This window comes from Panthera uncia (assembly GCF_023721935.1).
Source record: "Panthera uncia isolate 11264 chromosome A1 unlocalized genomic scaffold, Puncia_PCG_1.0 HiC_scaffold_17, whole genome shotgun sequence".
Classification (NCBI taxonomy): Eukaryota; Metazoa; Chordata; class Mammalia; order Carnivora; family Felidae; genus Panthera; species Panthera uncia.
The window spans coordinates 33,081,814-33,102,697 of record NW_026057577.1 but is presented as its reverse complement, the minus strand read 5'-3'; the positions used below and the strand labels follow the sequence as shown (position 1 = coordinate 33,102,697).

The 20,884-nt window shown below is 42.9% G+C and overlaps 2 protein-coding genes across 4 annotated transcripts; one reads left to right on the top strand and one right to left on the bottom strand.

Annotated features, from left to right (window-relative positions):
• Positions 1–51: 51 nt before the first annotated feature.
• On the bottom strand, positions 52–7,559 carry LOC125935598 (histidine--tRNA ligase, mitochondrial). 2 transcript variants are annotated; one of them, XM_049649393.1, is made up of 14 exons: positions 7,500–7,559; positions 7,263–7,411; positions 5,747–5,821; positions 5,111–5,230; positions 4,897–4,992; positions 4,043–4,168; positions 3,828–3,935; positions 3,473–3,571; positions 3,192–3,285; positions 2,407–2,534; positions 2,074–2,313; positions 1,769–1,885; positions 1,407–1,553; positions 52–848 (listed from the first exon to the last, which is right to left on the bottom strand). In XM_049649393.1, the coding sequence occupies exons 2-14, from the start codon at positions 7,368–7,370 to the stop codon at positions 789–791; spliced, it is 1,518 nt and encodes a 505-aa protein (XP_049505350.1). In that variant the 5' UTR covers positions 7,371–7,411; positions 7,500–7,559; the 3' UTR covers positions 52–788. The 2 variants fall into 2 exon arrangements, with proteins under 2 accessions (XP_049505350.1, XP_049505351.1); XM_049649394.1 differs by lacking the exon at positions 7,500–7,559 and having other exon boundaries at positions 5,747–5,899; positions 7,263–7,338.
• A 51-nt stretch (positions 7,560–7,610) lies between these two features.
• On the top strand, positions 7,611–20,870 carry HARS1 (histidyl-tRNA synthetase 1). Of its 2 annotated transcripts, none has more exons than XM_049649392.1 (13): positions 7,611–7,696; positions 8,059–8,148; positions 12,527–12,646; positions 15,353–15,448; positions 16,106–16,231; positions 17,132–17,239; positions 17,396–17,494; positions 17,726–17,819; positions 18,006–18,133; positions 18,227–18,469; positions 19,987–20,103; positions 20,277–20,423; positions 20,742–20,870. In XM_049649392.1, exons 3-13 carry the CDS (start codon positions 12,554–12,556, stop codon positions 20,811–20,813), a joined length of 1,323 nt encoding a protein of 440 aa, XP_049505349.1. In that variant the 5' UTR covers positions 7,611–7,696; positions 8,059–8,148; positions 12,527–12,553; the 3' UTR covers positions 20,814–20,870. The 2 variants fall into 2 exon arrangements, with proteins under 2 accessions (XP_049505349.1, XP_049505348.1); XM_049649391.1 differs by having other exon boundaries at positions 7,635–7,792.
• The last annotated feature ends 14 nt before the right edge of the window (positions 20,871–20,884 follow it).

Sequence of the window (20,884 nt, the reverse complement as noted above, 5' to 3'; positions counted from 1 at the left end):
CATTTTCTATGGTCTATGCAAACCAATCTCTTGATGACAAATCACCCAAGCTACTTCATTTAATATTTTATTTAATACATTATCCAATCACTTCTAGAAAGGTCACCTCCATAGGAGAATATGGAATATAGTCAGAGTAGTAATTCTGGCACAGGAAATGGTCTCCAAAATCTCAAAAGATTAGACCATTGCATCAAGTCACCTATTAAATTCAACATTCAAAATTACTAAACAGACAGCCTCACTCTATGTGGATGGGCTAGAGACATGCCATATCAGTATGAGCACTACTTTGCCCTCAGGATAGCATCTCTGTCCTCAAACAAAAGAGAAAGTTGCTGTTCCCCCTTCTTTGCTGTCTTCCAAAACTCCCTGGGCAGGCCAAGGGCAGATTGTGGACAAATTCCCCACAATCTGGTTCAGAAGCCACAGTAGAAGGCTAAGATTCTGACTTTTGGTCTCAATGGTCTCAGCCTTAGGCAACTTTCCTAGAGCTTTGCTAAAAGCAACCATCTCAGTACCTATTGGCAGCATTCAATGGCACTTCAATTCTGCCTCTGCAGTTAGAGCATGTCTCTTTCACATACCAGCCATCTGCACCCATGCAGAATAGCTGCTTGCACTAGCCCAGGAGTCCTCAGGGCCTTCCACAGTTCTGTACCCAGAAAGGATGGAGGAGGCAGAGGAACTTGTCACCCATCCTGGCCAGCAGTTGTGAAGTCCATCAGCAACTCAGTTCTAGAAGAAACATTTTCTAGAAAGAGCAGCAGATGGCAATCAGGCAAGAGTCAAGACTCAGATAGTCGCTTCTGAATTTCAGCCACAAGATTTTCCCGTTTAATAGCCACCTGTAACATAAAAGAACCTTCATGTGACAAACTATAGAGTGATACTAGATTCTTAGTCACTGCTTTTCCACATGCATTTTACTCTGCATCTGCTCCCACTACTTATGCAACCAACAGGGAGAAGTATGGGCTTCAAGCTGGACTGGACAATGTATGCCCTCAAGAGATTCTAACACCTGGGGCACCTGTCTCGCTCAGTGAATAGAGCATGTGACTCTTAATCTTGGAGTTCTGAGTTTGAGCCCCATGATGGGTGCTGAGATTACTGAAGAAATAAAATCTTTAGGGGCGCTTGAGTAGCTCAGTCATTTAAGCATCTGACTCTTGATTTAGGCTCAGGTCATGATCTCACAGTCTGTGAGGTTGAGCTCTGCACTGGGCTCTATGCTGACAGTGTGAAGCCTCCTTGGGATTCTCTCTCTACCCCTCCCTTGCTCACCCACTTGCAAAGTATGCTCTCTCTCTTTCTCTCTCAAAATAATTAAACATTAAAAACAAAAACAAAAAAGAATCTAAGAAAGACAGAAACCCTTGGTTCCTTCCATTTCCCCCACTCACCTCCTCCCTGCTGGCCACTGAACGAAGCTTGATTATCCCTTCTTTCATTTCTTGCTCACCAATAATGACCACCAGTGGAATGCCCATGTCCTCACAGTAGTACAGTTGCGTTAGTAGTTTAGGGTTGTTTTTATACAGCAGCTCTGCCTGAAAACAGTGAAGACAGAGTAAGGGGCTGAGGAATAACCACATTACTCAACCCTAGGAACAAGCATTGCCAAAGAAATAAGGACTTAACCCTTCTACTAGAAGATACTTTAGTGAAGACCAGAAATTTCTTAAGTTCCACCTTGCATAAGGTAGAAATGGCCACCTGAATGTCCACATATACCTAGATGACCTGGATATCAGATTTATCATACCTTGATCCCAGCATCCCAAAGTTCTGCAATTAGCTTCAACCGTTCATGAAGAAAGTTCTTCTGTGGTGTGGCCACAAACACTTGGGTCTCTGTAGTCCGTATCTTCTGACCAAAAGTCTGATTAAAGAGAGAGGAAAAACATAAAACTAATAAAAAAAGCCAAAATTTCCTGTGCATCAGAAACTTAAAAAAAAAAAAAAAAAAAAAAAAGGGACAAAAAGAATCATCAGAAAAACAGTCCCACTGTATATTCAAAAACATGAGTTTAAGTCTCTAGCCCCACTCCAGCCCAACCTAAGACCTACCTTCATCCTCTGCTCCACAATAGAGAAGATTCGCTCTACCCCAATACTGAGTCCCACACATGGCACCTTGTGGCCCTTGGGGTCAAACATGCCCACCAGCTTATCATAGCGTCCACCAGCAGCCACACTACCCACATTGAAGGACTCCTGAGCCTGAGCCGGGGTCTGTAGTAGCACTGCTTCATAGATTACTCCAGTATAGTAGTCCAGGCCCCGAGCTAGGCTTAGGTCAAAAGAGATCTGTGGGAACAAGGCTATAGTAAGTCCCAGAAAACACTCAGGACCCCGAGAGCCCCAAAGCTCAGCCAAAGGTCCACTGCCAACTCAGCTTACCTTCTCAGCAATTCCAAATAAAGTCAGGTATTCAAATAGCAGCTTCAAGTCCCCCAAGCCATCTAGAGCCTGCTTGTTCTGTGATAGTCTAGGATCCTGGAACATTTGCTCTATCAAGGAAACCCCACCTAGGGAGACATATGGGGAGAAATAAGGTCTGTGCTATTCACCCAGATTTGTTTTATCCAAATTTATTCCTAATTTGTTCCAGCCAGTCCTCCTTACTTTATTTTTTAATGTTTATTTACTTATTTTGAGAGAGAAAGAGAGAGTAAGCTCTCACAAATGCATGCAGAAGTGGGCCAGTTGGGGAGGGGCAGATAGAGAGGGAGAGAGAAAGAATCCCAAGTAAGCTCTGCTGAGTCAGTGCACAGCCCAACTCGGGGCTCGATCCCATGACTCATGAGATCATGACCTGAACCAAAATCAGGAGTCAGACACTTAACCGAATGAGCAACCCAGGTGCTCCTACTCCTCTTCATTTTCTTATTAAAAAAAAAAAAAACAAAAAAACAAAAAAACAAAAAAAAAACCCTCAAAAATAAATAAACATTAAAAAAAATAAAAAAATTAAAAAAAAATCCTGATGTCTTATGACCAGACTCACCTCTGCTTCTGCCATCTGAAGACACAAAGTGGTTACACTAAGTAAAAGTGAAATTAAATTCAGGCCAGGTTCTGATGTCACACATCTTCAGAAAGGAGCTGTTTCAGAGGCAGAAGTTTGTACACCCATCACCCTCACTCCACTTCTATCACATAGCCCACAAAACCCTGGTTCTTACCATGACATTGAACATAGTCCCCAATTCTATCAGCCACTTCAGGAGCCAGGCCTTTCTTTGCCACCATCTCATGTCTCACATCTTTCCAAGATATCTGTGCAAACACCCAAATATTAGCCCAGTTCCAAAATCCTTCTTTATCTAACTGGAAATGTCATGAGTACATAACATTATACTCAGCAAACTCAGAGGCAGCTCAGGAAATCCAGCGACAGGGGTATAGATTTGAGGGCAGGGCAGAGACTCGGATATGGTCTATTAAAACATGTCTTTTTTGTTACCTTGTCTAGTTTGTCTATCGAGGAGCAGATGGCATGGAACTTGCTTTCAGGAACACCGCAGACAGCAAACATCCCATCCAAAACCCGCCGATCATTGACCTGGGAACTCAGTGGAAGTAACACAAGTGCCTCATCAATGCCCTTTCCCTCAAAACAATTGCAGTCCCTACTAGCCTGTCTCATAAAAATGACAGAAAAAAATTTCATAGGATGACTATATAGATATACATAAAATTAAATAACTGTTCTGAGAAAATGCCAGATCTATAGGATTAAAGGCTGGGGTCACCTATGTTTTAGGACATAATCAGGCCAAATCCAGATTTTTCCCCTCAGTCCTTAGCCCTGGTCTCACCTTAATGATGAAGTCCCCCAGCTGCAATCCACTAAGAATTTCACACATGATCTTCAAACATTCTGCGTCAGGGATCATAGGATCAAACTGACCAGCAATGTCAAAATCCTACAACAACGAAAAAGATGGGGGAAAAAAGTCTTCACTGAGTAGCCAGTTCTCAGGTTGTAGCCTCCCAAACTATCAAACCATGCTGCCCCCATCAGGTCACTTACACACTGGCAGAACTCCCTGTAGCGGCCTTGGACTATGGTTGGGCTCTCCCGCCGCCACACTTTTCCAACATGGTAACGTTTCATCTTCTTCACCTTATTCATGGCCAGATAACGAGCAAAAGGGACCTCACATAAATAAGTTAAGGAGAAAGGATACTACATCCAAAGCTTAGGCCCAGTGTGTAGACATTTGAGAGGAATGGGCCATTATCAATTGGATCTCATCCACTAGGATGAGAACAAGGACCTTCTCTGTCTTGTTTCCCACTATTCCCAATGCCTAACAGTGCTTGACATTCAATATATATAAAGGAATGAAGGAATCTCTCCAAGCAAAAGTGCAAGTTCAGTAAAAAGCAGGGGAAGCTGGCCTACTGGCCACTGAATGAAACAGAAATGCCCCAAGAACTTCCAAGTATGGGCTATTACTTCCTATTCAGACCAATTCTCAACCATTTCAAAATAGTCAAGTTTCAGAACCTGGATTTCCTTGCAACTATGTCGATGTTTTTTAAAATAGAGGTCAAAAACCACCTGCCCCTTCATGACCCCAGACGCCTGTTTACAATGTACATTGCTGAGCCCCACTCCAGCTATAGAATTAAGAATATCTGGGGATAATGGCCAGAAATCTGTATTTCTGCAGGCTTCCACAAGAGATTCTGATACATAATAAAGTTAAATGACAACGCTCCAGGCCAGGCTCTGCTGGCAGAATTGCTTTCTGGGAGGAACTAGAAGTAAAGGCTGCTGCAAACAGACCTAGGGGGCCCAGAGGCACTTTTGTCCCTTTTGTCAAAGAAAGTCGTCTGGGTTTGGAAACAGATGTCAGTCTCCAACACTTAGAAAGATACAGTAAGGTCATAGCGCAGGGACAACAGCTCTCCACCCTGATCCTTCAGATCATAGATGAGCCCAGAGTCCTCTCCATACTTCTCAGTGAGCATTTCCTGCAGGGATCAAACAAAAAATGCCACAGTTCAAAGGACTCCAAAACACAGGCTAAAAGTTCTTTCAAAAACTGAAGACAGGTGAAGAAATGGAGTCCCAAAAGTTTTTCCTTCTTACCTTTAGCTCAAATGCGGGAGTATCTAACCTCTTTGCTCCATGACGTTTAAAGCAGCCAACAACCATATCAAGAATTTTCTCCCTCACAACCATCTGCTGGGGACTAAGATCTCTGGTGCCCTAGAAACCAATAGGAGCCATGGCCAAAACAAAGACAAAAAACAAGTCCATTTAAGACAAAGAGTTAAACAACATCTATAATCGAAGGTCTGAAGTTGAAATCTCTTTGAATTCAGATGAATGATCCTCATAAATATCTCAAGAATAGGGAATTTTGGGGGCGCCTGAGTGGCTCAGTCGTTTAAGCGTCCGACTTCGGCTCAGGTCATGATCTCATGGTCCGTGAGTTCGACCCCCACGTCGGGCTCTGTGCTGAAAGTGCAGAGCCTGGAGCCTGTTTCAGATTCTGTGTCTCCCTCTCTCTCTCTGACTCTCCCCCATTCATGCTCTGTCTCTCTCTGTCTCAAAAATAAATAAACGTTAAAAAAAAAAAAGAAAAGAATAGGGAATTTTTTTTTTTGATTCGTCTAAAAAGACATTAAAAGGGATTAGGAAGAGACAAGCAGAGCAGAGGGAAGAACTGAGGGCAGTCCTCCAAGGAACCCTAATAGGACAGGGTAGGGAAAAGGGCATTACCTTTGGGGTCTTGATGATAAAATTTGATTTCTCTTGCTGTGGTTTCAGTTGGGATGTTAACACTGCCTCTGCAAACTGTCAGAAAAAGGAATGTGAGGTGTGCTCCTTTCAAGACTGTCCAGACCTGTGACACTTCTGGCCCTATGTCCAGACCTACAAAGACATTTGGCCCTGAGCATCAGGCAGACTGAACACTGTTTTATCTACTCCAATCTCAGCCTCACTCTAAAACATATGTTGTATGTGCATTATATATGTAATACATATGAGATCAGGTCTTTATCATAGTTGTTGTTTTTAAATGTATTCACTATATTTGGAGATTTTAAACATCTGAAAAAGCTTAAGCACCTGAGAACAATGAAGGCACAAAACAACCCACCACTACCACCACCAACCATCCAGGAGTAGGGATTAGTATGATCCTACAATTCTCAATTCCTACTCAAAGAGCAAAACCATAAATTTTTAATAAGATAGCAGCAGTCATTAGGCTTAGAGACACGGAAAAAGCAACCTGAAGACAGAAAAGAACGAGCCCAAAACAAACATGCCCATGGAATGAACAGGAATGGATATCCAAATTGAACTAAAAAAAGCCAGATTGGTAGGATGCTGTGACTGAAAATTAATAACAAGATCTGAACCCTGTTATTTATGATAGCAAAGCCTCTGCTAGGGTGTTTGACAAAGTAAAACAGATTCGGTAGTTTGTTTATTAGCAGAAGGCTGTATGCTCCTTTCTGAAATATAGAGGGTGTGAGAGTTCCATATTTTGGCGGATTCTCTCCTCCAAAGGATGACAGTTCACAATCCTTCCTCTGCAATTCCAAAATCCTAAAACCTCTAAAAACCGAAAATGTTTTTTTGTTTTGTTTTGTTTTTGGAGGGATGGGCGTCGCTCATTTTGAGGTAAATTATAATGTGAACTCAGCCCACTTATGGGCTTCAGTCATCTCACTTAATGGGAATATTCACATACTTTGCTTAAGAATGTGTTTGACTCTGGGGCGCTTGGGTGGCTCAGTCGGTTGAGCGGCTTCGGCTCAGGTCATGATCTCTCAGTTCGTGAGTTTGAGCGCCGCATCGGGCTCTGTGCAGACAGCTCAGAGCCTGGAGTCTGCTTCAGATTCTGTGTCTCCCTCTTCTCTGCCCCTTTCCCGCTCATGCTCTGTCTCTCTCTGTCTCCCAGAAAATGAATAAACGTTAAAAAAAAAAAAAAAAAAAAGAATGTGTTTGACCCCAAGAAGTTCACATAAGGGATTGTGGACCTATATTATAAATGTATCCGTAGATAAATCATTTAACCTAGCTCACTGTCTCCTCAACAATAAAATGGAAATAATCACAACCTCTCAAGACTGCTATGAGGATTAAATGACAAAGCATCTAAAACGCTTAGCTTAGTACCCCTAAACTACTCAAAAAACCCTGACAATGCTAATGGAGTGCAGGTCGCGAATCCCTGCTCCGGATCTGGAGATCCTGCCCCGACAGACCACTCAGCCTGGCTCACCTGGCTGTGAAAATGGACCTCCCTGATGCACACAGCACGGGGCGACCGCAGAAGCTGGCCAAACAGTGAAGCCCAAACCCTCATGTGCAGGAATCCGAACGGGGGCATCGTGTAGCAAGAAAGCGCTTTTCCGAGACAGGCGCCAAAACCTGGGAACGAAGCAGGTCGGACCCAGTAAGGGTGCAGAGCGCTGCAGACGGTAGCCCTACCACCCTGGAAAAGAGAATACTTCCGCACCTTCCAAACCCTACTGGCTGGCCGCGGACCTCCCAGGCTCACGCCCAGTTTCCGTACTTCCGGTAGTAGCCGGAAGTGATTTTGTGCTCGGCGGAGGCTCTCTAGGCGTGTGGGCCAGTGACTCGATAGCCGGAAGTTATCCGAGTTGAGGCTGCGGAAAGCCCAGACGATCTAGACAGCAGTCAGCGCTAGTTGGCGTAAGTATGGCAGAACGTGCAGCACTGGAGGAGCTAGTGCGACTTCAGGGAGAGCGCGTGCGGGGCCTCAAGCAGCAGAAGGCCAGCGCTGAGCAGGTGCGACCCAGGTGGCGGGGAGAAGCCAAATTAGGGCCAGGGAGGACATAGAGCTGTGTGGTCTGCATAGAGGAAAAAGATGTGGGAAAAGAGACCAGACTAGTGGAGAGGAGCAGGGCCTGTTTGGGGAGGTGGCCGGGGTAGGACGAGGGAAGGAAAGCTGGGCCTGGAGAGCTAGATTCTGATGAGGGAGGGATACTGAATGAATGGCTGAAGAGGGAAGGGAGTGTCAGAGTGATAGACCAGCCCCTGCTTTACCCCCACAGATCGAGGAGGAAGTGGCAAAACTACTAAAACTGAAGGCACAGCTGGGCCCTGATGAAGGGAAACAGAAGTTTGTGCTCAAGACCCCCAAGGTAAATATAATTTCTTTTCAGAGTCTCTGGGAGGGCCCTTAATTCCCCTCCTAATGGTGGATGTGCTTGTTTCCCTGAACAGTTGCTCTGGGTGGTGGGCTGAATTGGAGCCTGAGTCATTCTGGGATAGCAAAGGGATGGCAGAAACTAGGCCAGCTGGTTGCCTAGGGGAGTATGCCAGCTACTGCCACTCCTTCTTTAATTCAGCAAATATTTGTTGAGTGCCTACTATGTGCCAAGCACTGTAGGAAGTAGTGAGAGTATACCATGGTGAACAATACAGCCTGTCCTCATGGAGCTTACATTCTACTGAAGGAAACAGACTTAGGACAAATAATCCCACTCTTGAATATGTGATTATAAATTGTGATAAATGACATAAAGAAATAACAAGAATTCTCTGAGAAAAATAAGAGAGAACTAGAGTTTGAAAAAGCATCCCTGAAGAAGTGATATACTAACTGACATAACACTTAAATGGGAGGTAGCTAGAGGAGTATGGAAATCCTGAAGGAGAAAAGAACCCTACTAGTTTCCAGGAACTAGAAAAAGACCCGTATGAGTAGAACCAAATACAGCGGGAAAGTACAGTGGAATGGAATGAGGTTGCGGATTACTAGCCCAGCCTCAAGGATTTCAGTTCAGAGGCCACACTCTTTGTAAGTTCTGTAAGCACAACTATTTACCATGGTTTATTTACTCTGAGAGGCTGAGACTAGGTGTCTGGAACTGAATAGATATTTAATAAACGTATGTGAAATTGGATTCCAAAGGAGAGGGGTCTTCCTTGTGTTGAGATGTCACCTTTTAAGGTTAATTCTTTAGGCTCCTAAATTCACTGAGCTATTCCTTTCCACACACAACTCATTTCAGCAGTTAAAGAGACAATGTAAAATCACAGAGCAGTGATAATCAATAGTTATTCAAACTATTTGGTGAAGATTAATGGGGAATTTGTGATCATTCAGGCTGGCCTCACTTAAATCTAACAATCAGTCTTAACATCGCTAAAAGTAGGACAGCCAGATATTATGTTGCTCCTGATGTGATGCAATAAGAAGTACACAGCACCACCTATAAAGTATTCTTGCCAAGAAAAATTGAACCTGAATCTAATCAGGTCTTCTGACCTAACTACCAGTTTACCAGAAATAAGGGAGATGGAGGAATGTGTTAAGTGACACGTTGAATATATTGTTAATAAAATCTAGAATATGAAAAATTCTTTAGGACAAGTGATTCAATTTCCTCAACAAAGAAATGACACTTCTTTAAAAAAGGAAAGGAAACTTTTGTAGATTAAGCAGACAAGAGACAACAAACACAATGCATGGGCTTCATTTAGAATCTCATTAGAACAAGCCAATCATAAAAAAATATTCTTGAGGCAATTGGAGAAAATTAAACAGAGCTGGAGTATTAGATGATATTAAAGGGTTGCAGTTTGTTTCCTTGGTTTAATAAACGTAGTGTTTTGGCTTTTTTTTTTTTTAACTGTGTACATTACAGAATCATACTGAAATATTTATTGACAAACTGGTATGATGTCTGGATTTACTTTAAAACGCTCCAGAAAAAAAAAATGTTGGGGCTTAGATAAAATTAACAGATGCTGATGGTTATTGAAGCTGGGTAATAGATACATGGTGGTCTATTATACTCTTCTCTATAATATGTGTTTGAAAATGTCTATACTCTTTTAAAAGAAAGTGAGACTATATTGGAGAGTTAATATCCACTTTGTTGAAACACACTGAAGTGTGATTTATATTAATAGAAAATTCAGTATTATGGGGACAGGACTCTTTCAAGAGGTTTTTGTGGTCAAAATTATTAAAAAAATTTTTTTTAATGTTTATTTTTGAGACAGAGACAGAACACGGGCAGGGGAGGTGCAGAGAGAGAGGGAGACACAGAATCTGAAGCAGGGTCCAGGCTCTGAGCTGTCAGCATGGAGCCCATTGTGGGGTTTGAACTCACGAACCACAAGATCATGACCTGAGCTGAACTTAACTGAGAAATTACTCATTTTATTGAATATCAACCCTTGAGTACACTCTTTTTTTGTATTCTGCGTCATGAAATGGGAAGTATACATAGAGCACTTCTGCATTCTAAGGTAGGAAAAACACACCCTTGTATGAGTTTTAAGCTGGACTAGGTACTTTTTTCACATAACACCTTTTTTATTTGAGAGAAAAACCGAAAGACAAACTTTTGTTTTTAAGATTTGGGTATTTGGCAGACATTTTCATGAAAATGAATGAAGTGAGCTTTGTCACCTCAAGGAAGATATCTGACCATATTTCTACTGGTGATAAAATTCAAGCACTCAAGTGATAGTTAGGGTTTTAGGAAACTTGTATCTTCCACCATGAACTAGACAGCTTCCCAGTACAGTAAAGACTTTCCTCTCGAGATCTGTGTTGCTATTAACAAATGTGTTTTCTGATATTGTATAATGTAGTGTGTAAATATTTGGAAGATCTGTATAATTTATCAATGAACCAGTATTTTCCTCATGACCAACGTATGATGTTATAAAATCATGCATGGGTAAAAAGCTCCATTTAAAGTACAACAAGGAGCTGGGGCACCTGGGTGGCTTAGTCAATTAAGCATCCAACTTTGGCTCAGGTCAAGATCTCGCAGTTAGTGAATTTAAGCCCCGCATCGGGCTCTGTGCTGACAGCTCAGAGCCTGGAGCCTGTTTCAGATTTTGTTTCTCCCTCTCACTCTGCCCCTCCCCCACTCATGCTTTGTCTCTGTGTCTCTCAAAAATTAATAAATGTTAAAAAAAATTTTTTTAAGTACAACATGGAGCAATAGATATTTTTTAAATTATGGTAAAATATATGTAACACAAAATTTGCCATTTTAACCATTTTTAAGTGTACAGTTCAGTGGCATTAGGTAGGTTCACATTGTTGTGCAACTATCACCACCATTCTTCCCCAGAATCTTTTCATCCCATACTGACATTCTGTACCCAGTAAGCAGTAACTCTCCACTCTACCATTCCTCTAGTCCCAGGTAACCACTGTTCTACTTTCTGTCACTATAAATTCTGGGTACTATATATAAATAATGGATTTTAATGTAATAGTATGAAAAGTAATCAATGAAGTTTCAGAATCCACATTGCAACCAGTCTTTAAGAAACCACCATTTGTTGGATTTTGGTATAGTTTAAGAAGAATATCTACAGTTAGCTGAAAAGTTTATTAAAATATTCTTTCTTTTACAGTCACACATCTTTGTAAGGCTAGGTTTTCTTTACGCAACCAGAACAACATATCACAACAAAATTAAATGCATAAAGTGTGTATGAGAATACAGTTGTCTTCTGTTAAGCCAGACATTAAAGACTTGCAAAAATGTGAATCAGCATCACACTTTTCACTAATTTTTGTTTTGTTTTGTTTTGTTTTGGAAAGTAGTTACATTTTCCTAAAATTTCTTTTTTTTCAATTTTTTGTTAACGTTTATTTATTTTTTGCGAGAGACGGAGTGTGAGCAGCAGAGGGGCAGAGAGAAAGAAGACAGACAATATGAAGTAGTCTCCAGCTTCAAGCTGTCAGCACAGAGCCGGACGCGGGGCTCAAACTCATGAACTGATCGTGACCTGAGCCGAAATTAGACGCTTAACTGACTGAACCCCCCCAGGCGCCCCTCATAGTTTTAATTTCTAATATAATAAACATTGATAGGTATAATTCACTTTGGGGTCCTTAAGAAATGGTAAGAGTTTAAAGAGGTCCTAAGACCAAAGACTTGAGAATAGAGCATAGATGCCCAAAATAGAAGCTCTGACCTGAACGAACGGCATTCTAGTCCTGACCACCACAGAACTGCTGTAATGATTTAACTTCTCAATATCCTGTAATTCATCCATAATTTTGCCCCACCTATATCAAGGGCTATTAGAAACAAATTAGAGAAGAAATAATACTTACTAGATTTTTTTTTTTAAGTTTTGTTGGGGGAAAACATTTCTTATAAAATTTGGAATTTAACTAGCTAAGCCAGTTTCATTTGGTTCTATACATGTCATCAGGTAGGTATTTTCTATTAGGCAGGGAAATGTTCTGGTATCACATAAAAAGGTTTTAGGAAAACTTCTCAGAAAATAGCGTTCTAGAAAGTAGAACCAAGCTAAAAAGGGGATGGAATTTAGAGGGGTATTAGCAAATGGGTGTGATAATTAATAGGGAATTGTTTGTGCTTGCTTTAGAACTCAGTAGCCTGTAGGAAAATCTAGGTTTGGGACATTGTTTGCCTTCATTATCACTGAGGTCATGCTTTTATATTTCTAAGCCTTAATGTTCTCTGTTTTTAAATCCCATCCCTGATTCTGTGGCTGATTTCAATTCCCAAGGGTACAAGAGACTACAGTCCCCGGCAGATGGCCATTCGGGAGAAGGTGTTCGATGTAATCATCAGCTGCTTCAAGCGTCATGGTGCAGAAGTAATTGATACACCTGTGTTTGAACTGAAGGTGAGGGATGGGTGAGGAGAAATTGCGTGGTGGAAGAGTGGATATATAAACAACTAAGAAGATAAAGAGACAGTGAGGGCCCAAAGGGTGTCTTTCCTGTTGTGGACAAAGACCAATATTTTCTCCAGTGAGAAAGGAGACAGGCTTGGTCTTGAAGGAGAGGCCCTGCTTTTATTTACCTTGGTAAATGGCTGGTGGCTTACAAAAGAGAGCCCTTCTTTTTAGTGAAATTTGTTATGATCCTATTTACAGTGAATTCCCTGGTACATTTACTTGGGATGTTTTGAAATACACACAGACCATACATATAAAGTATAAATATGCAACTAGTTTCCTGTTAATGTACCCTGAGAATGTTTCTCGTTCTTTACTATTAAGAAAAAACATTGCAGGGTGCATGGGTGGCTTAGTTGGTTAAGCAACTGACACGTGGTTTTTGCTCAGGTCATGATCTTGCGGTTTGTGAGTTCAAGCCCTGAGTCAGACTCCATGCTGACAGTGCGGAGCCTATTTGGGATTCTTTCCCTCTCTCTCTGCCCCTCCTCTTCACGTGCATTCTCTCTCTTTCTCTCTCTCTCAAAAATAAACTTAAAAAAAAAAAAACAAAAACCAGATTGCTTCCTGGTTAAAACCCAGTGACTCCCATTATATTTATCACAAAATCCAAAGTCTGTTCCTGCTTACGAGGCCCTACATGATCTGGCCATTTGCCTACCTTTTCCATCTCTTCCCTTGCTGTTCTTCCCCTTGGCTACTATGCTACTCTGGTCTTCTTTCTATTCCTGCAACATTCTAAATATATTTCTATCTCAGGGCCCTTGTACTTTTTCTTCTCTCTTCCTGAACTCCCTTTCCCCTAACTCCTAGACTTTAATTTCAGATTAGAGATGAAAGATTTTAATTTTAGATATAAACTCAAATGCCATTTTTCAAATGGTCCTCTCCAACTATCTTGTCTAAAGTAGCCCTTGTCTATCACAGGACCTGTATTATTTCCATTCGAACAGCTATCACTAACTGGAAGTATCTGTTCGTTGGTTACTTTGCATTAGTGTACTGTCCATCTCTTCTCATTAGTATGGAAGATCCATGAGGGCACAGATTACCTTTGACTAGTTCACTGATGTGTAATCAGTGCTTAGAACAATATCTGGTACTGGTGGGCATTCATCTGCAGGGCAAATTCGTAGAAATGGAATTACCGTGTCAAAAAGTTGTACTCATTTATGTTTACCAATTGTATTCATTTCCTAGGGCTCCCACAATAAAGTGCCATAGACTGGGTTACTTAACAAATTTAATGTCAGGAGTCTAGAAGTCCAAGATAAGATATCAGCAGGGTTGGTTCTTTCTCAGGGTGAGGAGGGAAGGGCCTGTTTTAGACCTCCCTCCTTGACTTGTAGATGGTGTCTTTTTCCCACTGTCGTCACATCATCTTCTGTGTCCAATTTTCCTATTTTTTATAAAGACATTAGTTATATTGGATTAGGGCCTATCCTAATGACATCATTTTAGCTTAACTACCTCTTCAAAGACCCTATCTCCAAGTAGAGACACATTCTGAGGTTACTGGGGGATAGGATTTCAATATATGAACTTTGAAGAGGACACAGTTCAGCCCATAACACCAATCACTATATGAGTGTTTCTGTTTCTATACACTGGGAATTTTCAGGCTTTTAAAACTTTGCCGTTCTGGTAGGTGAAATATGTTATCACCTTACTGAAGGCATCACATGGCAAGAACTACTTCAGTTTTGTCTTTTGACATTGCTCAAACCTCAGGCATCATAAAAACATTTAAGTGTGTTGATCTAATAACCCGCTCTTAGAAGTTAAGCCTCAAAAAACTATATATTCAAAAGAAAACACTATATGCTGAACTATATTTATTGAAATGTTAGGGAACTTTTTTTTAATTGGAATGACCTAAACAATTAACAGTAGAACACTAGAAAGGAAGGAAATACAGAGCTGCTTCTCACTGAAGTATTATGCAGCTTTTAAAAATAATACTTCAGGGGTGCCTTTGTGGCTCAGTCGGTTGAGTGTCTGTCTTTGGCTCAGGTCATGATTTCACAGTTCATGGGTTTGAGCCCCACATCAGGATCACTGCTGTCATTGCTGAGCATGCTTGGGATCCTCTGTCCCTCACTTTCTCTGCCCCTCCGCCATTCATGCTCTTTCTCTTTCCCTCTCTCTCTCTCAAAAATAAATTAACATTTAAAAAAAAAACCTTCAGCTCTGTCACAAAATGGAAATGTGATAAGCAGAAAACGAAATTGATATTTCCTTTTGATTATAATTAACATCAAATATATAAGCATTGGGATAGACAGCAGAAGCACAGACAAGTTGAAACTGGTCATGTTAGGATGGTGGGTTTTTGTTTTAATATTTCTTTTTAAATTATATATGTGGCACCTGGGTGGCTCAGCTGGTTGAGCATCCAACTCTTTATCTCAGCTCGGGTCATGATTTTGTGGTTTGTGAGTTCAAGCCCCTTGTTGGGCTCTGCACTAACAACACAGAGCCTGCTTGGAATTCTCTGTCCCTCTCTTAGCCCCATTGCACTCATGCTCGCTCTCTCTCTCTCTCTCTCTCTCTCTGCTGCTTTCCCCTGCTCACACTCTCTAAAAAAATTAAAATTAAAAATAAATTTGTTAGATTTATCATCATGGCCACATTTTTTTATATTTTCTCCAGGAAACACTGACTGGAAAGTATGGAGAAGACTCTAAGCTTATCTATGACCTGAAGGACCAAGGTGGAGAGCTGTTGTCCCTTCGCTATGACCTCACTGTATCTTTCTAAACCTGGGCTCTTGGTACTTTGGATCAATTGGTTCTCATTGGGCTGAGGCTAATTTCTAACCTCAGGTATAGGGATAGCTAGACATAGATGGGATTAAATATGATGCTTGTGGCGATCAGGGAAGTTACTTGTTTAAACCAGGAATGGGACTTTGGCTAAACAGAACATAGCCTTAAAAGTCTTGTGAATCCTGAGTGAGACCTCCACGTTATGTCAGGAACCAGTTCCAACTCAGTGATTAATCCCTTGGCTCTAGAATATCTCTCCCCTGCCATGTCCAGTGGACAAAGTTCTCCTCAGTTGACCAACAGAATGTTTCCTTTATCTCTAAGCTATGTCAGAGAATCATCTGCTCAGAAATCCTACACAGAGACTTTCTACTCTCTGGCCAATCTGCCCAGCACCTTCCCATGTTCAGCATTGCCCAAGGGAGACGCTAACCAAAGAGAAAGGAACCTTAATCTTTTTTGAGACTTCTGCTGCCCCTTGTAGTAACAAAGTTGATTCTTTTTGACTTTCAGAAATGCACTTTATCTTACAGAGGGTGGTTTTACTCACACAGAGATTAGACCCCAGGTTCTGTTGGTGGTGATAATCAACTGCCACACTGTGAGAGCAGGGGGCTTTCTCCTTAACTGTTATCAGGTTCCTTTTGCTCGATATTTAGCAATGAATAAACTGACCAACATTAAACGCTACCACATAGCAAAAGTATATCGGCGAGATAACCCAGCCATGACCCGTGGCCGATACCGGGAATTCTACCAGTGTGTGAGTATGTGGGGCATGATGGGTAACTTCGTCCTCCCTCTACTAAGTCCTCAACTTAGTAGAATCTACTGACTACTCATGGTGTACTGAACAAACTGGAAGTTCCAGCTAATGCTAACCTTTAGATTTCTTTAATATTTTCATTTAGAGAGTAGGAATTATTCTCCCCATTCTACATAGGAGTAAACTTGAGACTCAGCAGGATGAAGAGATCATAGGGATAAGAAAGCCAAAGTCGGGAGTAGAACTTTTGGTCCAGTACTCTTTATATTAAACCAAAGTGATCAAATCACAGCAAAGGATGAGGAAACGATTTGACGTATCATCCAGATCATCCAGGGTGGTGGCAAAGCTTCAGAATAAATAGAGAAAATGACTAAGAACTAAGGCCATATATTTGCCTCCACGGTGTTAGGAGGAAATAAGTCAAAGTGAGTGAGTGAGATAATTAAGGAATGTAGAAGAAAAGGAATCCAAACCAGTAAGAGACTCAAGAATGCTGGGAGTTTCCTCTGGGCTGCTGATCACACAGATAATGAAGAAAGTGGTCTGTGCATGAGTGCAAACAGGCCTTCATAAAGAGAGAGCAGAGCGCCCAGGAGTCCCCCCTCCAAACCATCACTTAAGAAGGTTAAATCCCTGGGACACCTGAGTGGCTCAGTCAGTTGAACATCTGACTTCGGCTCAGGTCTGATCTCACAGTTCATGAGTTTGAGTGCTGCATTGGGTTCTATGCTGATAGCTTAGAGCCTGGAGCCTGCTTCAGATTTTGTGTCTCCCTCTCTCTCTGCCCCTCCCCTGCTCATGCTCTCTCTCTCTCTCAAAAATAAACAAACATTAAAAAAATTTTTAAAAAGAAGGTTAAACCCCTGGGGACCTGTAGCTACTTTCTCCCTGCAGGACTTTGACATTGCTGGACAATTTGATCCCATGATCCCTGATGCAGAGTGCCTGAAGATCATGTGTGAGATCCTGAGTTCACTTCAGATAGGTGACTTCCTGGTCAAGGTAAGAATTGAATGGGTCTGGGAAAGAAGAATTGGGCTTAGCCTCTCACAGGAGAAGATTTTTGTGCAGAGAGACCAGTAGCCCAAGTGACCGAGACTATTGAGGCTCATGTCACGTAAAGAGGTTGTCTCCTCACTATGCCTTGGGTCCCTGCAGGTGAATGATCGGCGCATCCTAGATGGGATGTTTGCCATCTGTGGTGTTCCTGATAGCAAGTTCCGTACCATCTGCTCCTCAGTGGACAAGCTGGACAAGGTAATGACCCAGACACTTCACTCCTCTTTTCTCAGATCCCACCCTGCTCTGAGAAATGTAAAACAAGATCAGGAGAGAGGGGGGTCTGCCTCTATGCTCCTCAGAAGATTAGCCCCAGAATCTAGGTTGAAAGGCAACTTCTGCTCCAGAAATGCCCCCTCAGAATGGCCCACACTTGCTCTGCAGTGGATAAGCTACTTAAGGGTCCCTTAATGGTTTCTGTCTGCCTAGGTATCCTGGGAGGAAGTAAAGAATGAGATGGTGGGAGAGAAGGGCCTCACACCCGAGGTAGCTGACCACATTGGGGACTACGTCCAGCAGCATGGTGAGGCACAAACCCTGCCTCTCCAAAAGCCATCTATCTGACTTAAAATCTTCTGTGTGTGTGTGTGTGTGTGTGTGTGTGTGTGTGTGTGTATACGCACACATACGTGTATAGGTCAGGCAAAAAGGTAAATCCTCTACCTTTTTCCTCTTGTCAGTCAGTTGGCTTACAAATATATCTCCCCAGGTGGGGTATCCCTGGTGGAACAGCTGCTCCAGGATCCTAAACTGTCCCAAAACAAACAGGCCTTGGAGGGCCTGGAAGACCTAAAACTGTTGTTTGAATATTTGACCCTGTTTGGCATTGCTGACAAGGTGAGTCAGGTTGGGGGTGGACACCTTAGCTGAGCTCTGGGGTTTCAGATAGTTGATTCTCATCTGGTATTGACTATGATCTTGTCCCCACAGATCTCCTTCGACCTGAGCCTTGCTCGAGGGCTAGACTACTATACTGGGGTGATCTATGAGGCAGTGCTGCTACAGACCCCAGTCCAGCCAGGGGAAGAGCCCCTGGGTGTGGGCAGTGTGGCTGCTGGAGGACGCTATGATGGGCTGGTAGGCATGTTTGACCCTAAAGGACGCAAGGTGCCATGTGTGGGGCTCAGCATTGGGGTGGAGCGGATCTTCTCCATTGTGGAGCAGAGGCTAGAGGTAAGTCCTGGGGGAGGGTAGAAGCAGTCTGGGCAGTTGGTGGCACATGAGCTATCTTCTTTGATCTTGAAGGGGGCAAGTAGTACTGTTTTGGGCAAGGAGCATCTTTGCAAAGAGCTGGAGAAAAGGTGGTTGCTGTCCTTCATACACTCCCACCCCAGTAGAGGCCAGTTTTATGGATCTCTGATCATTCTTTCTTCACAGAATTCTTTGCTCTGGGTCCCTACTTCCCTCAGGGCTGTTAGGAGTCATGTCTGGTATATCCAAAGATCCAGATCTTCTTCAGAATACAGAACAGTTAATATTTTACTACTCTGCTAGGTACTGTGCTTGGTGCTTTTTGTGCATTATCTAGTAAAATTCTTACACAGCCCTCTGAGAGTAGCTATTTTTATTATTTACATTTTCTAGGCAAGGAAATTAAAGCATTATAGATCATAATTTGCCCAAGGTTGTGAAACTTTTAAGCAGCAGAGTCACAGTTTGAATCCAGGCAGCATGACTCCAAAGTCTTAATCCTAACCACTCTGATACTGTCTCCAAGTGGTAAGCATGTGTCTGAGACCTTGGGATTCCCCAGGTGGCTATCTTGACTCTCTGGCCGCTAGAATCAAGGGAAGGCCCTCAGGGCCTCAAGCATTCCTTTGCTGCTGCTCTTAACTGGCTGGTTGCATTCCCCTGGGGAATGCTCTGGCAATAACCTTCCCACTGCTCCCATCCTTTTCTCTGGAATGGAAACCACCCATGTTTCCCAGTTGAGATCACTGTTCCAGTAGTCATCTGATGTTGTAAGAACTATGAAAATAGTTTTCTAGAAAAAGACAAGGCACAGGGTGCCTGGGTGGCTCAGTTGGTTAAGTATCCAACTTCAGCTCAGGTCATGATCTTGCAGTTCATGAGTTCGAGCCCCACATCGGGCTCTGTGCTGACAGCTCAGAGCCTGGACCCTACTTCAGATTCTGTGTCTCCCCTCCCCTCTCTGACCCTCCCCTGCTCGCACTCTGTCTCTCTGTCTCAAAAATAAACATTAAAAAAAAAGAAAAAGAAAAAGACAAGGCACAGCAGCAGCATTCTCCCTTTCCCCCCAACCACCCACACCCTGGGTTGGGCCCTATGGCCGAAGTACAAGAGGGACAGTCTCTTGACTGGGCACATAGTAAGTGAGAATTAGAACTAGGTGAGCTCACAGTGTCACTTCTGTGTGAATGCTCTTGTGAACGCTTAAGGTACTAAAAGGAGACAAGTTTGAAGTTACTGTATGTAAACTACCTTTACTCTTGCCCTACATTATCTATTCTGGCAAGTCATATGTACAAGCCAGTCAGTTCCTTTCTACATCTTCTAAACACTACCTTATGCCCAATTGCTAGAGAAGACTGGGCCCCTGTGTTAATGAAGCTCCCAGAGTTGGGCCTGGTCTCTCAGAATCCTGACAATAAACAGCCTGTTCTGTTTGCTTCTTGAAAGTACTGTAAAGGGTAGCCCAGCTCTGTGACTTTTATCTGCCCCTTCCCCAGGCTTTGGAGGAAAAAGTACGGACCACAGAAACACAGGTGCTTGTGGCATCCGCACAGAAGAGGCTGCTGGAGGAAAGACTAAAACTCGTTTCGGAGCTCTGGGATGCTGGGATCAAGGTAGAGGAGGCAAGCCCCAGGGAGGCAACAAACTTGGGAGTGCTGGGCACAGACTAAGTAAAAGCTCATCCATAGTGACTTCTTGGGAGTAGAGCTAAGCACTTGGGCCCCAAGTAGGTTGTCCCTGAGGACAATAGAAGCCAGTTCTCATCATCTGCCCTGGTCCCCTGCAGGCAGAGCTGCTCTACAAGAAGAACCCAAAGTTGCTGAACCAGCTGCAGTACTGTGAGGAGGCAGGCATCCCACTGGTGGCCATCATTGGTGAGCAGGAGCTCAAGGATGGGGTCATCAAGCTTCGTTCGGTGGCCAGTAGGGAAGAGGTACGTAGGTGGGCAGGAAGGCTGAGGGACAGGGAATGTATGCCATTTTGGCAGACCAATGCCCATTGAAGACCTGAGCAAAACCCTGGCATTCCCGTTAGTACTTACTCAGAATGAACTTAACCTGTTAACTTAACTTAATCCCATCTCCATCTATACCATGTCTCTGGCTCCCCCCAAGGAGCACTGTCTGTCTGAGGTGTTTGCCTGCCTTCCTTATCCAGCTGACCCAAGCCTGATGGCCAGAGGAAGGAGTGGGCCCTCAGGAGTAGTGGAGTCACAGATGCTCATACCACCTTTTTACCTCATCCTGGCCAGGTGGATGTCCGAAGAGAAGACCTTGTGGAAGAAATCAAAAGGAGAACAAGCCCGGCCCTTTGCATCTGCTGAGTTGAGCACACTATCAGGAGAAAGTGGGACTGGCACTATTTGAAGCTAAGACAGAACTCTACCTATGTACA

Bases quoted from the DNA above. Each gene is read 5' to 3' on its own strand.
- HARS1 (XM_049649391.1), top strand. From the start codon at position 7,703: ATGGCAGAACGTGCAGCACTGGAGGAGCTAGTGCGACTTCAGGGAGAG. The intron at 8,149-12,526 runs GTAAATATAATT...TCAATTCCCAAG, and splicing joins TTGTGCTCAAGACCCCCAAG to GGTACAAGAGACTACAGTCC. The intron at 18,470-19,986 runs GTAAGTCCTGGG...CCCCTTCCCCAG, and splicing joins TTGTGGAGCAGAGGCTAGAG to GCTTTGGAGGAAAAAGTACG.
- LOC125935598 (XM_049649393.1), bottom strand. From the start codon at position 7,370: ATGCCCCCGTTCGGATTCCTGCACATGAGGGTTTGGGCTTCACTGTTT. The intron at 3,286-3,472 runs GTAACAAAAAAG...GTGTTTGCACAG, and splicing joins CGATAGACAAACTAGACAAG to ATATCTTGGAAAGATGTGAG. The intron at 849-1,406 runs GTGAGTGGGGGA...TTTATGTTACAG, and splicing joins CAGTGGCCAGCAGGGAGGAG to GTGGCTATTAAACGGGAAAA.